The 15,847-nt window shown below is 37.5% G+C and overlaps 1 protein-coding gene across 1 annotated transcript; it reads right to left on the reverse strand.

The window, feature by feature from the left end:
* Positions 1–421: 421 nt before the first annotated feature.
* ATAD5 (ATPase family AAA domain containing 5) lies at positions 422–15,808 on the reverse strand. Its single transcript, XM_009094357.4, has 23 exons — positions 15,633–15,808; positions 13,014–14,794; positions 12,590–12,677; positions 11,739–11,903; positions 11,415–11,553; positions 10,854–10,938; positions 10,211–10,392; positions 9,615–9,772; positions 9,194–9,347; positions 8,675–8,968; positions 8,406–8,502; positions 7,796–7,878; positions 7,561–7,706; positions 7,284–7,434; positions 6,655–6,825; positions 6,341–6,456; positions 6,164–6,257; positions 5,868–5,932; positions 4,762–4,942; positions 3,890–4,080; positions 2,768–3,600; positions 1,516–1,680; positions 422–1,325 (listed from the first exon to the last, which is right to left on the reverse strand). Exons 1-23 carry the CDS (start codon positions 15,702–15,704, stop codon positions 1,247–1,249), a joined length of 5,490 nt encoding a protein of 1,829 aa, XP_009092605.2. The 5' UTR covers positions 15,705–15,808; the 3' UTR covers positions 422–1,246.
* Between the last annotated feature and the right edge of the window lie 39 nt (positions 15,809–15,847).

Below are 15,847 nucleotides of genomic sequence, written 5' to 3' on the forward strand. Positions count from 1 at the left end.
AAGCATAGACTGTTGATACAAAATATCAAGCCATGAAGATTTTCATCAAAAAAACCAGCCACCACTGGTTTTTTGATAATTCTGGACAATGGAAAGAGTAAACTATAAAGATGATCGACAATGCAGAATCTTAAAATAATTTACTGTTTCCATAAATATTTCTAATTCCTCAACATCTTTTAATACATGAAAAATGTAAGATGAGACCAGAACTAGGAAATGGCCTTCCTTATTTTTACAGAGGCACTGAGGTAAGTGGAGCACCACTGCATGGCAGCAGTCTGACTCAGTTTGAGGAACAAGAACAGTCCAACTGCAAAGAAAAAGCAGAAAAGTACCTGGTTGAACTAATCCCAGTTTTAAAATCCTTTAAAAAATATGTTTCAGGAGTTTTACCTTTCATGCAACAGAAACATTGAGATTGTAGCAAAGTCTCACAAATTTATTGTTGTATAAAAATGGATTCAATCACAAATAATCAGGCTGAATGAAGTCTTGTCAAATACAAAAAAAGAAGTTTAAGAATAAAACACAATATACAAGACTAGAAGTAGTTAAATATTCCTGTACCCAAAGTAACGCTGGGATAATTGTTATTTACAAAATCTTGCCTAAATCTCTTGAGATCATGTGGAGCTACAGTAATAATTTCTCTACCTTTTTAGGAGATTAACATGCAGATCTGAGAGCTGTAAACAATGAAAGGAATGTGTACAAATATATGTACATTGAGGCATTGTGCTTTGTAAGGACTTGGTTCCCTGTGGTCAAAGTGAAGAGTTGGTTTCAGTCATTTAGATTTTGGAGGACTTGTTGCATCTTCTCTGTGCCCCCTCCCACCTTGAGTTATTTATCGCTTTAACTGCAAATTCAGAAACAAGCTTGTTTGAACAAAACAGTCTCCTCAGAAAACAGCAACTTTGCTGTGGAAGTTGTGACAGTTGGTTGTTACAAAAGGACTTCTTGCTATGTGATCCACAAATTAGAAAGAGAGCAAGAAGTCCCCACTGAAGAGTTTGTATATTTAATATTATGAATGCCCTTACTGGACAAGCACCAAACCAACCCACAGTTCAGCTGTGGAGAGCAGTATAATGACAATAGATATATACATTATTTTAAATAATTATAAAAATTTAATATACAAATGGCTCTGAATATACAATAATGTGGTAATTAAAAAAAACCCAAACAAACTGGTGAGAATACCACCATTAGGCACAAAGTATTTCTGGTGTTGGCAATTTTAAGGGAAGTCCAAAGACAGACCATTTATCGTTTGTCTGGGTATTTCAAGATGAATCCCTTCGAGATAATGCAAGAACCTATAAAAAGAAAAAAAAGTAAAAAAGATTGTTAAGGGAACAAAGTTATTTCCAAATATAAGGCAACACTTTTATTATTTTGAGAGACAAATGTCCACCTTTCATGCCTAGAATTATTTGACAAAATATTAAAACCCTTAACTACCTTCTATAATGAAATGTAGCAAGATTTAGGAAAACCCAAACTTACCTTCTTTTAGTCTTCCCTTGCTCTTTAAGCTTCTCAGACCTACAGATACTGCGGAGAGTGGGGAGGTATTCCAGGGTACTGGCTTGCTTATTGCCCAGGTTTAAAGGACTTCTGGAAAATACAGTTTTGATGACAGCCAGCCTCTTCTGTGCTTTTTTGTGAGTGCTAAAACAGAGAATGAAGCTTTATTGTTTCTTATTCAAGAATGTGCAGTGATGATTTTATTTCTTTAGGATCAAAGCCACTGGTTTAAAATTGCATTAATCGGTATCCAGAAGTGCATCCCAATGGATCAGATGTCTGCAGCTTCTAATTGTGTGCTGCTTACACAGTATCACAAAGCTGCACCTGGACAGAAACATCAGGGCCAGCCGTTTGTTTGGCCAAAGGTCTTGTCTTAGTTCAGGAGTCTGATCTGGTGAGCTCTTCAGTCTAGATATGGATGTGAGGTTCAGTACAACCACAACTGAAAGCATCTGTGGTCTTCAAAAACAAAAAACATGCAATTGATATTTTCCAGAATATCAGTGTCAGGTCCAGTGTCTAACCCATGACATAAACCTGGTCACAGGATGCATGGTCAGATCCATCCTGCCATTGCTCCTCTGGGTACTGATTTACAGAAGAAAGGCTCTAAGCCATTTTCCTGTTCAGACCTCTGAAAGAGCTTTAAATACCCATTGTGCCACTTTTACCTATGAAGATTTATTTACGTTAAAAACAATGTTTCATACCCCCACTTGATAGTATTCTTTGGTCTTTTACAATGTATTAAAGGTTATTCTTTGCTAGCATAAGTTACTACAAATAATTTACTTTGAATTCTGTTAAGTCTTCATCAAGCAATACCTGCCACACACTTAACATGAGTTCAGTATGAGCAGGTGACAAATTTGTATATTTGGTAGTTGCCGAATCCCATCTGTCTTGAAAAAGCCATTCCTTTAGGGTTCTGTTAGTCTTTTGGGGGTGGTGGTGCTCTTTGTCCATTTTTTAAATAACTAGACTAAGGCCAGCATTCCTTAACAATGTTAGAGTCAGGCTGTTCAAGAAAAGTCACTTTTTGCAGATTGACGAGAAGTTAATTTAAGGTTGTAAAAGCGCAGTGAACAATATATTGTAGTGTTTTGAGGCACGCTGTCATAGTGGCATGAATGTGTATACATCAAATCTGAAACAGTCCTACACCCTGTGAAATGCTCTTCTTGACAAATAACTGCATTACACTCCAGAAATATTAACAAAGTCTTACCTTGAATCAGCTGCCTGACTGAAGGATATGCAATTCCTTGTGTTTGAGACAGGCAGAGTAAGCCCATTCAGCTGATCACTTTCAGGTGTTTTACTGGTAGTTAAAAAGGATTCCAAATTTTGTGAAATATTAACAGAACTTGTAGTGAAGCTGAGTGCTTCAATAGCTGCCTTTATTTCACTACAGCTCTGGGAACTCCACCAATCAGTATTTTCTATACTGAACTCATCACAAAGACCGTTTCTGATTTTGGCATTTGTCCAATGAAATTCTTCACTTTTAGAAAACTCCAGTGGTTCCCTGGTGTTAGTGTTTACACAGCAATCCAGGAAGGACATGTTTTCCACAAACTCAGTCAGCGAATTTAGACACTGAAAAACAACTGCAGTCCTTCTTTTGTTTACTGAGGTTTTAGTTTTAACTTCTTTTTGTTCTTTATGCACCAACAATTTTGATTCCTTTTTATTCATTTCAACACATGATTTAGGACTGTCTGATGGCAAAGTTATGAATTCAGCTGAATAGTTCAGCTCAGAATCAAATAAGTCACTATCATCCAATATCTCAAGCCTTTTCTGAGCTTTTGTCTTTTTAGACCTTTTCCCAGGGCTACTCTTTCTAGAGCAAGAACTCTTAGTAGATCTGTCTTTTGAAGAAACTACAGTAGTCCTTTCAAGTACAGACTTTGAGTCTTCAGACTGGTTTGACAGAACTTGCACTGGTAAGGGAAGAATAAGTTCAAGATTACTATATACAAAATCCACGTGCTTCATCTGGAATTCTGTGAGAAGCTGCATCAATTTATTCCATTCCTCCATACTTGTGATTTTGTGCTGTAAAATAATAATACAAAAGCATTATCAACATATTAAAATTAATGTCTTTTACATAAAATATTATAGAAAATCTCACACTCTTGGCTTCTTTGTGCTTATGAAATGAGGGACTGTTTTGCTTGTAGGAGACCACCCCAGTTCAGATTGTACCTAACCATGGAATTGTCTAATTTCTACAACAAACCTTTTCAGAGATTCGCTTCTAAGATGATGCTATTCCTGGTCATGGTTACACTCAATTGTCTGGCAATCATTCAAAACATTACCAAGTCAGCCACAAAAATACCTTAAAAAATGTAAGCAAATCTTCTGAAGGCAAGAGGATGTTCTTAAGGCCAAGCAACGTTTCTACACAGCCTGTATCACATTTTGGAAACTCCTGAAGATGAGAATCATCAGCTTGAGAAAAATCCACCTTGGAATCCTTAGACTTTGCAGGATGAATGACATTATCTGCCTTCCTTGTCTCTTCTTCTCCTGCACAGAGATAACAGGATTTACTTGAAAGGGAACAACTGCATGATTAAATTGATTTTCCGCCTCAATTCCTGGCACAAAGGATGCTGTAACTGTCACCTCTTGCTGTGGTGCTGGAGGAACAGAGCAGCTGAACGAGACATCCCCATGCCCACATCACTGCTGTCAGTGTTACCAACCTGCTCTCCTGCTTCCCAAGTAACCTTTGAAGGAGGCTGTGCCTCACTTGGCACTCCCTCATACCTCTAAACACTTCCTGAATCCTTTGGGATCAAGTTCCTACCCCTGCCTACTTGCCAGCTGTCCCAATTTTACCCCTTTTTCAGCTCTTCTTCTTCTAGGTGAATTGCCTATCGGCTATATGGATAAAGAACTGCAAACTGAGGAAAATTACTACTGGTTCCCTTCTTTGCCTAGTTTTGCTACTCACAACATGAAAGGGAGATAGTAAGTATCACAATGACAGGCAATAAAACCTTCAAAATTAAATTCCTTATGCATTAATACAAGGCTTTGAAGTAGCTAAAATTAGCAGAAGCATCAGAAGCATCACCCCCCCCCCCAATTCAGGAATCATACAAGAAGTTACCATTTATTCATACATTTCTAAGAATGCTTCAATTAAGTCAAATTCATATGAATAGATGGATAATTTTTAAAGATTAAATTAAATCAACATACCATGAAGTGCCAAGTGCTTCTCTTTCAAGCATCCACCTCCACTTCTAACCCAAAACTGTAAGTACAGGACACTTTGCCTGATATCACAGTTATTTGTGGTCACGAGAGCAGCCAAGTCTTTCACATCTGTCCGTAGGTTCTCAGCCAGGCACAGAGCTTGGAGGTAGCTCACAGAGTTTATCTAAACAGAGTTACACACAGACCACTGAAATAACTCCTGCCAATCACACTGCAGGCACTCACACAAGAGCAAATTGTTCTATTTATGCTTGCAATACATTTTGACTTTTAATACAGAAGATTAGTTTATTAAATTGGATTACAGTTAGATTAAAACCTGTAAGGAAAAGCAAGCTACCCAATCTATGTAGCCTATGTCAGAGAATTAAATTCAATTTAGAAATAATTAAAAACAAACACACAAACATATTCTGCTTATGGTCCTGAGGCTACCTACACCTTGCTTCTTATCACCAGTGATCAGCTTTTACTGAACTATATTCATTTTGAAGGTTTTTCTTGCATTCTTTCTTTTAACTCTGCAGTTGCCTAGAAGTACAACAGGTTTTCTGTTTCACCCTAAGAAATTTTCCCTTCTCAATAATTAGGTCTTTCTGATTCTCATTTATTTAGGTCTTTCACCTAATACACAGCTGCAAATAAAACTATTTGCTACACAGAACACTAGTGTTTACATTAAAGGAATAATAGCCCATAGTATTTCTAAAACAACTACTATACTTTATAAACTTTTTAATGAATGAACCAGTACTGGCATAATCAACCTTCAGATCAGAGCTATCAGATATTTATCTAAATACAATCTACAAACTAAATGAAGTGATTAAGTGATGTTCTCATTGTAATTCTCAGTACCACTAAATTGTTTGGAAAATAAATCTTCCATGCCAGTAAAACAGCCTCTACATGTAAAGATAAATACATCTTATACATCCTTACATAAACCCCAAAAACATGTCTGTCTCTGATCAGACAAGTATGTTACATCAGAAATATATAAACCTACCCAACATTTAAATTTCAAACTGGAATCAGCTGACAATTACTTGTTTAGGATGTACCTGCATTTCCAGATGTGGACTTACCAAGGAAGGGGTTTTAAAGTTGATCTCTTCAAAATAGCCATCAAACATTAAGCTGAATGTTGGATCTATAAAGAGAGATCAGTGAACTGTCATGACATTATGTTCAAACCTAGTTATTTTCTTTATCAATTAGAGCAGCCAATACCTTTATTCAAACACTCAAATACTTGCTTTACAGTCTCCATTCATTTAATTTTGCATTTAGGAGCAGTATTCATCCATCACCATTTACAGCCTCTAATTAGAAGTGGCTTTTCTGTCTGTAAAGCCTAATTACTGTCACAAACACTACTCACCATTGGTGGTAAGAATCACAGGTCTCTTTGCAGTTGCCATGAATGTCTTTATTGCACTTAGAAATCCTGCATCTTCATCAAATATTATATCCACCTACAGAAACAAACATTGTATCAATAGCTTGAGCAGCAGTTACAAGCTGTGAACACTCACAGAACATTTCATGTGAATTTTACCTCTTCAAAAAGAATGAGAGACGTTGCACTTTTCCTGTTGTGTTCTCCTCCTTCTTCTTTATTTATTGACATAATTTGAGTATCTTTCTTTACTTCCAGTGAATTCAAAGTATTTCCTGCAGATGGATGAATAATTGAGCAGGAAGGAGGAGTGAAACCATTTAATGCTTTCCAGGTACTGGCTTCAAAAATCCTCCATGTATCAAATACTTAAGAGAATCTGTTCTTTTCTCCACACAGCTCCATACATACTACATACACGGTGTAGCATTTCCACCTCCAAAGGTAACTCATTATTAAAAAGGAATACCTACCTCCATTTTTTACTTCAGATGTTGCTTCTCCATCAACACCTTTACGTTTGGCAGAAATTTTGAAGTAGTTTGCGAGTGTTTTAGAGGGCAAGCTTTGTTTTAATCCTGCTCCTTTGGGTGACAGTGGCGGTTTTCTTGGAGAAATAACTTTCTTTGGAGAACACATTTTTTCTGCAAGGTATGTTTTACATTAAACTTCATCTGGAGATATAATGTCAAACTGCTATTTCTCAGACAAATTTAAAGTAAAGCCCATTTTTTATCTATGGTAAATGACAGGTTTACTGTGCTGATTTTTTGCTTGTTTTCCTTTTCTCTTGTTATAGGAAAAGCTTTCTGTTCAACTTTCTATTCAAATGCCACAGCACTTGCTCCACCACTGCAGAAATAACGTAATCAATAATCAGTATTTTAATAAAGTCATTATTTCATTTGGTCTGTAGTTCTGTTAACCAACAGACCAATTCTTACTATTATGGCCAGGTAAGCTAAATCTGCTCTTTCTAAAAACAACTGATATCTAAAATTTGTTTCGGGGATTCAGTCTTTAGCAATCTTCTCCCCTCCATAAAACCCACCCCATAATTCAGACCAAACAAAGAACCCCAGATAAGAACCACAACACTTACTTGGTGACTTGGTAGTGCTACAACTGTTAAAAAAGCAAGGCTTGTGTGCATTCACACCTTTTTTGTCCACTTGATGAGACTGAGTAGCTTCTTTCAGCTGAGACAAAATCTGTCTCCCACTACGCTGGCAAGAGGCATTGACTTCAAATATCTGCAATGGTATTTAATTTACAAAAAGAAAGAAAATTAAATTCTAAGCATCTTGTGTTACAAATGCTTTTGTATCATGAGCTACAAGTAAGAAAAATGCACCGAGGAAAGAAAGAACTCCACAAACCTTAAACCCAAGCTCCTGAGCACAAGCATACACTGCAGCAGTTTTCCCCACTCCTGGTGGGCCAGTTATCAGAACCGTATTGCAAAGAGTTGTCTCTTCCTCAATATCAGATTTATTATCTTTAAAGTCAAGGCTGCTTAAAGAATCTGTAGAATTATTAAAAAGAAAATAAAGGATTACTGTAATTTTTTGCCAACTTTCAACAAAAGAGAAGCTATATTAATTCTATCAGTACCTTCTTGCTCTTTGTCCTCCTTTTCCCTTTTCTGATTTCGTTTTTCTTCCAAATCAGCTCTCTTTTTCCATTCTTTTAACCAACTATAAAGAAAGGAAGAAAACAAGAAAAAAATTGCTGGTGAATTAAGTGAACCAAATTAAGATGGAACAGAACATAAAACTAGCGGACATCAGCCACTTGTTACCCCACAGAAATCTACCAAGTCCTTTCAGATAAAAGCAAAAAAATGCTCAGGATTTGATTCTTTTGCAGAAAAGGTTTCCTTTTTCATTCTACATTCTGTTAGCTGACTGGTATTAAAAAAAGTCATTTGGTGAACTACTTAATTCACTCATAATTCAGTGTTGTTTTGTCAGATGGATCTTTAAATTCTGTGTAAGAGCCACACCAGTAACTTAAGCACACACAGAAAATTTAACTGAAAGCACAATGTGCTAGGTGGAATTTAGTGCCAAATTCCTGTGAAAAGCAGACAGTACAGCAAGGTCATGATCAGGATGCTTGTAGGGAAGTACAGACAAGTACTGCTCTCTCAGTACTTGAGCATTATCAAGTAACATGAGGTTTTGAGTTATTTTAGGAATGGATCCATGTTCCAAATTCTGACCTGTGTAGCCTTTCAATTTCTTTCTTGTTCCCTACAAGTTCACTGGAATCCTGAGGCTGATATTTTTCTGTCCAGAGCATGTCTTCCTTTTCCACACCTACAGAAAAAATATTGTCCATTTTTAAACAGTTCTTCATGCAATAGACTTGATCACATCTAGCACAGTATCAGGATTAGATTTAGTTTTTGCATCACAGTGGAAAGCTGACACAGATCATAGATACACTTCCTCAATGGAAAGATTAAAATGAGACAGGAAATGCAGTTACCTGAACATGCACTTGGATCTGATAAGCAACCACTGCCTTCTGTCACACTATCTGGTTTCTGGGTCATGTTTTTTCCCGAGTGTGTGGCTTGTCCTGTCTCTGCCTGTTTTTCTCCAGATATGGGAGGAATAAGGTTCCTGGAAACTCTTGATTTCATTTCAGTTTCTGTACATTCAAGTTGTTTTCTTCTTTTTGATTTGCGGTCTTCTGTTTCTTTCCTTTTCCTCTTTGTTTCCTTCCAATTGTCAGGATGTTTCTCAATTACATCAAGATCTGCAGTGCCATCTCTGCTTTCTAAGAAAAAAAAATTGCATCCATTTAAAATTTCAGGCCATGTCCACAACTACTGTACATTTGCTTAAGCCATATTTGAAGAATTTGGTCAAAATAACCTAAAATGTGAGGATCAATGTATTTCCAACAACAGTATTCCTTCAGTAACATATTTTTTTTAATTCCCAGTTGTTTTTTAATGACACAGAGAGTGAGGCTGGTTTTCTCCCTACATAGATTCCTAACCTTGTGTACTGTTTTCCAAAGCCAACCGCTGTGTTTGCTTTTTCAGGAACCTGGAGTAGTATTTTCTCACTGGAAACTGAGAATTAGAAGCCACAATCTCATCCAGCAAATCCTTCTTGAATGCATCAGGAAAAGCTGGTCGGTGGCCTGAAAGCTGGAATACACAGACAGAGAATTACTCAAAAACTTTACAGAGAATGCTTTGCATAATTTACACTGGTAGTATCTTGTTAAATTCAGAGATTAACAGAAACTGATGAGAACTGTCTAATGGTAAGATTCAAAATGGGTAACTCGCACACAGGGAAATTAAAAAAAAACCCCAACAAATTTAAGGACTGAAACAAATTCAAACAACAGGACTGATTAAAAACATAACTCCAAACAAGTATCAAAACAATTTGAATTTTAAAGTACTCACCACAGGTGCAGAACAATTTCCAGTTTGTTTTGAATTCACAGTGGAAAATTCACCAAGTGAGAGAGTGATTTTTGTGATGTTGGTGACTTCAGTACTCAGTTCCCTCAGCTTAGTTAATAGAGGACATGATGGTGATTGCAATTTCCACATTGGAGAACCTACAAAAGAACCCCCACCAAAAACAAAACAAGAGTTAACTTCTATTCTAGGAAAAAGAAATTGGCTGGTCTTCTCTCTTTTGTGAAGTCTTTTGCCTTTGTTAGAAGGAAATGGTTTCTGCCCAAATCAGTCCAACACAATCTTTATTCTCCAAATTGGAATTTAACAGACCAACTTTTCTGACTAAATATTAAGAATCTTGCATCCTTACCCATGCATGTATAGACTACTTTAGTACCAATTTAATTTGTAAATTTTGCATTCAAAAACATCTCACTGGAAGCTTCAAAGTTTTGTTCTCTTACTGAGACACAAAATAAGAGGAAACTCCCACCTATTCCAGTCCTAAGCTGTTCAGATTTTTTCTTTTCTGCACAAATTCCTCAGAAATTATCATGTACATTTGAACAAAACCCAAAAACTTAACACAAACTTACAGTCATCCTTCTGCTGTACATGGACAACAGTCTTAAAACAGGAACTTGCAAGAGAGTATGCTTCCATTACTGCTGCCTTCTTTGCAATCTGCCTTTTCAGTGACTCTGGCAATCCACTCATTAGGAATTCACGTTTTGCTCTGAATGGATCACCATCTTGAGAATTTTCAGATGCATCTTGGCTTTAATGAAAACAGAAGAGAAAAAGAAAGATAGAATTAGTAGAATTTCCAGATATGCAAGGCTGAATTTAATTACGTTCTCTTCCAAATGAGTTGAAAATAATCTATCAGAACTGCTAAAATTAATTTTAATGTGGTTAGTTTGAAATTAATTCTGTGTTAAAAATTTTAATCTAAAAAAAAATTCTCTTTGGTTTTGTAGTTTTATATGCAATTTAGGATTTCTTTTTAATCAGTCACCAAGTACATTTTCAGACATCCAATATGGTTCTAAAATGGTTGAGGAACTCTCCAAGAAACCCCTAAAATTTTGCAAGCAGATTAAAATATTAATCAGTATAAAAGCCATGAATACCTATAGCACATTTCAGTAAGTGTATTTAAATCTGTAAAATGAGAGAATGTTAAAGTAACCTTGCAACGTATTTTGATTTTTAAGAAGTGCACTCTTGAAAACTGACCTGCTTTCATCAAAGATCACAATTGGTTCACCTGCAGAGTTTGGAGCATTTTTGCCTAGGCAGGAAGGTGGACATCCCAGTTTCCCTTTAAAAAGGTAAAAAAACCCTATTATTAGATTAGCACTGATACAAGATTCTAACCTTGCTTCTGTGTTCACTACCTGTATGTTTCTTTTAACATCAGCAGGGAATCTTCTTTTCTTAAGGGGAAGTTGAGTATTTTAACAAAACTCATTACAGCTTTGTTTCTAATTATTTCCTCAGTATAGTTACTATTTTCTAACATTAGGGAAAAAAGGAGACACAAGAAAACATGGTATATGTTGACAATTTTTTAAATAAACAGTTTTCCCCGAATGAAGAAAAAACAAAACAACACATGTAAATAACCTCTGCACTATTAATTCATGTTAAAGGGAAGCTGTACATTGGAATATTATACAAGATAAATCAGACGAAAAGATTAATATACTGCAAAGGCAGCTTTATGAAATAAAGTTACAACGTCAATAATAAAATATGTTTCAGTAATAAAAAATACATTCAGTAAAACCCAATTACCATTGGAGTTCTTTGCAACCTTCGAGGTTTTAGACGTCTTTCCCAAAACATCATTTAAGCTCCGAAGTTTCTTTTCCTTCACACTCTGCTCTGTAGTAGTGACACTATCCACGTCTGAACCTAGAATTATTACTGATTCCTAGAGGGAAAGCAAATCAAGTAAGAAAGGAAACCCAACTTCTCTTCCTTTATTCACAATACACTGCAGATATCTACCTTAGCTTGCAAACATTTCTTGTAAAGAATCAAGTAGGAATCATTTGTGTTGCTTATATCAATAACAAATATATTAAAATATCCCCCTCCCCAAAAGTACAGCCTTACATCACTTTCTTCTAACTTCTTCTTCTCAGCAAGAGCTCGCTGTCGAGACGAGCGCCTCACAGGAGCTGCTGAGTCTTCACTCACTTTTGACCTGTTTTGCTGTATAGCCTTTGCTTTTTCAATCAGCTGCTTTGCTTTAGATCTGTTTTTAGAAGTGGAGTTTATCTGTTAACAAAGAGCAAAAAAACTGAAATAGCAATTAATAGCACTCTCTTCACAAAGTACTTTGCATATAAATATAATTTTTCACTTTCATAGAAATAGGTGATTGCTCCAAAATTTCATTGGTATCAAAAAGAAAATGAAATACTTGAAAGGACAAGCAAACCAAGATGATATCAACAGTTCTCAAAAGACAGTGAAAGCCCTGCAAGGAGATACCAAATTTTTTCATGGAACAAATATAGGCAGTGACAATCTTAAGTCTCAGCTGTTCTGCTGTACCCAAACACTATCAGAAATCACTGGATCATTTAGGTTGGAAAAGACTTCTGAGATCATTAAGTCCAACCTCTGGCCAGTCATTACCTTGTCAAATAAACCACGGCACTAGGTGCCACATCCAGTCATGTCTTTATCCCATCCTAAGAACCTGCAGCTCAGGAGCATGCTATTTTATGGAATTCTTCTGTTATGAAAGGTGGATTTTTAGTAATAAAAGATGTTTTAATATGTAAGGTACAAGAAACAATCTCAAATTTCATCATAAATCAGAGTATATTCCCCCTCCACAGGGCAGCTGGGAAGTGTCATATTGTATTACACTAGATTATTACATAACACTGAATACACCACAATTATAGCCACACAGGAAATGATAAAATACTGACACCAAATGTCACATAAATTACCTTTGTGTTTTTGGAGTGAGACTCTTCATTTTTCACTGCTTCAGCTTTATTTGATTTTGTAGCTGCTCTGATACGTGTAAACCTCATTCTAATTAGGGAAAAAAGTATTATGAAACTATTACTGGATAATAAAGGGAAATGTTACTCTCAATTTAATTTTCAAAAGCCTTTAAAAATACAGGGCTGTAAACAGAAGCAATTCCCGAACTGGTGGATGAGGTGTTTTTTGTTGGTTTTTTTGTTTGTTTGTTGATTTTTTTTTTATGTCTTTAGTACAAACACATTTATAGTCAGCTATTTTTATCCACCATGATCAGTATCTATGCAACTTTGATATACAATCCATTAATATTTATATCTTATTTTCAAAATACTTGCTTACAATTAATGGGCAAAAAGATAGAATATACTCTAAAAGGTTTACCTTATTGGGCTGTTTCCATCAAAGGGCACAGTAATCACCTCAGCTCTGTACATGTTGCTTTTCTTGCAGGATTGTCTGTGTGCTTTTGGAGTGGAAGTCTCTAATGGGCAGGCACTTAATTCATCTGCAGAACTGGCACTTCTAGCCTTGGGCTTTTTAGGTGTAACATTGGTTAATGTTTTGGTTTTCTTCTGCCTTAAACTTCTCCTTAACTCATTCACTTTTGGACTTGATAAAATTATTACATCTAAGGTGTTTTCCACAGTAGCAACATTAGCACCTGAATCCTCTTCTCCAGTATAATTGCTGGTGTTTGAGACATCAGTTTCCTTAGTTTCTGAAGCCTTCTTTCGTCTGTTCCCTTCTTTCTGAACCTTGCTAGATGTTCTGGGTTTAGTTCTATTGCTTTTAGGTTTAGAATGAGTACATTTGTCCACATAATCTTCTGGTATCCCACTTTCTAATCCTTTATTTGAAGGAACGACATCTTCAGATCCTTCTTTTTCTTTTGAGGACTTTGCAGCAGCTTGCTTTTGTTTTCCAGGTGCCTTTTTAACTCCACTTTTTGTTACATCTGCTGTTGGTTGTCTAAAAGCTTTCATAAACTGATGCTTTTCTTCCAGAGTACATTTTGGCCTCAGAGAATCTGCCCCTCCAGTCTCCAGGACAGCCAGCTCCAATTCTTCTTCCTCAATAACGACGTTGGATTTTCTTTTCTGAGTCACCTGTTCGGTTTGCTCACTGTCCAAGAGGGCTGGGCTCCTTTCTTTTTCCCCTACACGTCCTCTCTGCTTCAAAAAAATGGAAGCTATTTTCCTAGAGCCTTTCTGCTCCTTGTTTGAGGGAGGTAATTTGGGAGGAATGGAATGAACTTGTGCAAGGACAGTCACTGTTCTGAGAGGCAACTGCTGGGATTCCTCACACTTTTCTGGGTCACTAACATTATCACTTTTGTCCATTTCATTTGCAGTACCAGAAGTGTCCATTGCTGGCTTTGTGTCTTCTTCAACATTATTTTCTCCCTGACTTCTCAAGAAGTCCTCAAATGACACTGTTATTATACAGTTATTTACCTGGGATGTCCCATCATCCATACGAACCTCAAAACTGGAATCACCATTAGCAGCATCACACTCTGCTACTGTATTTGTCTTCTCTTCAGTTTCCTTTTTATATGTTTCATTAATCTGGTTTTCCAATGAAGAGCTTTCAGACAAATTAGTATTTACTTTATGCTTCCTTTTTCTTGATTTTTTAATCATATTTTTTGATCCATTTGTTGCACAATTAAAGTTTTTTGCATTTTTTCTGGAGGGGATAACATTTGGGAAGTTCTTTCTTTGATCGTTATCTTCTGCTAATTCTTCTGCACATTTTTTGTCCACTAGAGTACAAGAAGCAATAAAGTCATTACTGTCCTGTTGCAGTCCTGTAGTTACTCTGCTGTCATCACTACTAATTTCTATTTCAAAGTCATTCTCAGATTCTTTCATTTCTTTCGGCATATTACTTAAATTACCTTTCTTCCCTTTTCTCTTCTGCTTTAAAGATAGCTTGAAAGATGATTTACACTCTTTTTCATCAGTGTCCAACAGTGTTTTATTTTCTCCAGCTCCTGCTGGGAATGCAGCATTCTCAGTTGCAGATGTCTTTTTAAAATAATCCAAGATATTGGTGGATTTTGGTGATGACAATACTTTGTCCACTGGTTTTGCTAATGGTGAAAAATACCTTGTGATTGTTTTTGCAGAAGCATCTTCCTCTCGTCGCTTCTTGCATGGCTGTAAAAGGTACAACATTAATCTTAGTTTTAAAAAACTTCAGATGACTTATACAGAACTTTTTCAGAAGACAAAAATTCATGTTAATGTGCTCAGACTGGGCACCAACTAAATCTCCATGTTTTCAAAGGCCATCTAAGCCTGAAATATTCTGCCCTTCCAGATAAATAAAAATCCTGTTCTGAAGCCTTGAGATGGTCAAAACTGAATGGGATCACAGGGTCTTTAGAACAGCTCTGCAAATATTTCACAATACTGGAAGTCTGAAAGTCTGTGTCAATTCAGATGATCGACCTTGAGATGTTCCCCAGAGCATCTGTGGAGCATTTAAGAGGGAATTCCAACATCACTTATAGGGGTCTAATCCTACTGTAAACATCTGACACAGCTTAGGAAGACAGCTTACCTTTAAGAGTACTTAAGGAATATGAACACAAGAGAATTTTTATTTCGTATAATGATTTAGACTATGAAAGAGCATTTACCTCTACAGCTCCAAGAAAGACTTTGGCTCATAAAGACTTCCATAACTCCTGGTTTACCAGAAACTGAACTCCGTGGAAATCAAACCCTCTGAAGCAGAACACGTCTCTTCCCAAAGCCCATAGAATGCGTTTAATGACAGCCGGGCCCGCGGGGCTGCGCCGAGCGTCAGCAGCGCCTGGGAGCACGGGCCGGGGGCGGGCGGCCCCTCACAGCTCCCGGTACACCGGACGGGCCGTGTCAGGGCAGAACGCCGAAGGGACGAACGCCAAAGGGGCCAAAGCCAAAGGGGGGCCCTCGCCAGCCGCAACTCCTCTCTCCGCCCTCACAGCCCGACCCCGGCCCGCGTCCCCACCTGAACGTCGCCGTCGTTCCCGGGGAGGACGGGGGAGGCGGCCGCCGCGGCCACGGCGACCCTGCCCACCATGCCCCAGCTGCTGCGGGCGCGGAGCCCTCCCAGATCACTCGGGGCGGGGGGAGAGCGGAGCCCTCGGCCCCGGGCGGTGCCTCAGGGGCGGGGGGCGCGCGCCGCCGCCATGGCCCCGATGGCGCCGCCTGACGGGCGCGCGC

This window comes from Serinus canaria, chromosome 18 (assembly GCF_022539315.1).
Source record: "Serinus canaria isolate serCan28SL12 chromosome 18, serCan2020, whole genome shotgun sequence".
NCBI classification, from domain to species: Eukaryota; Metazoa; Chordata; class Aves; order Passeriformes; family Fringillidae; genus Serinus; species Serinus canaria.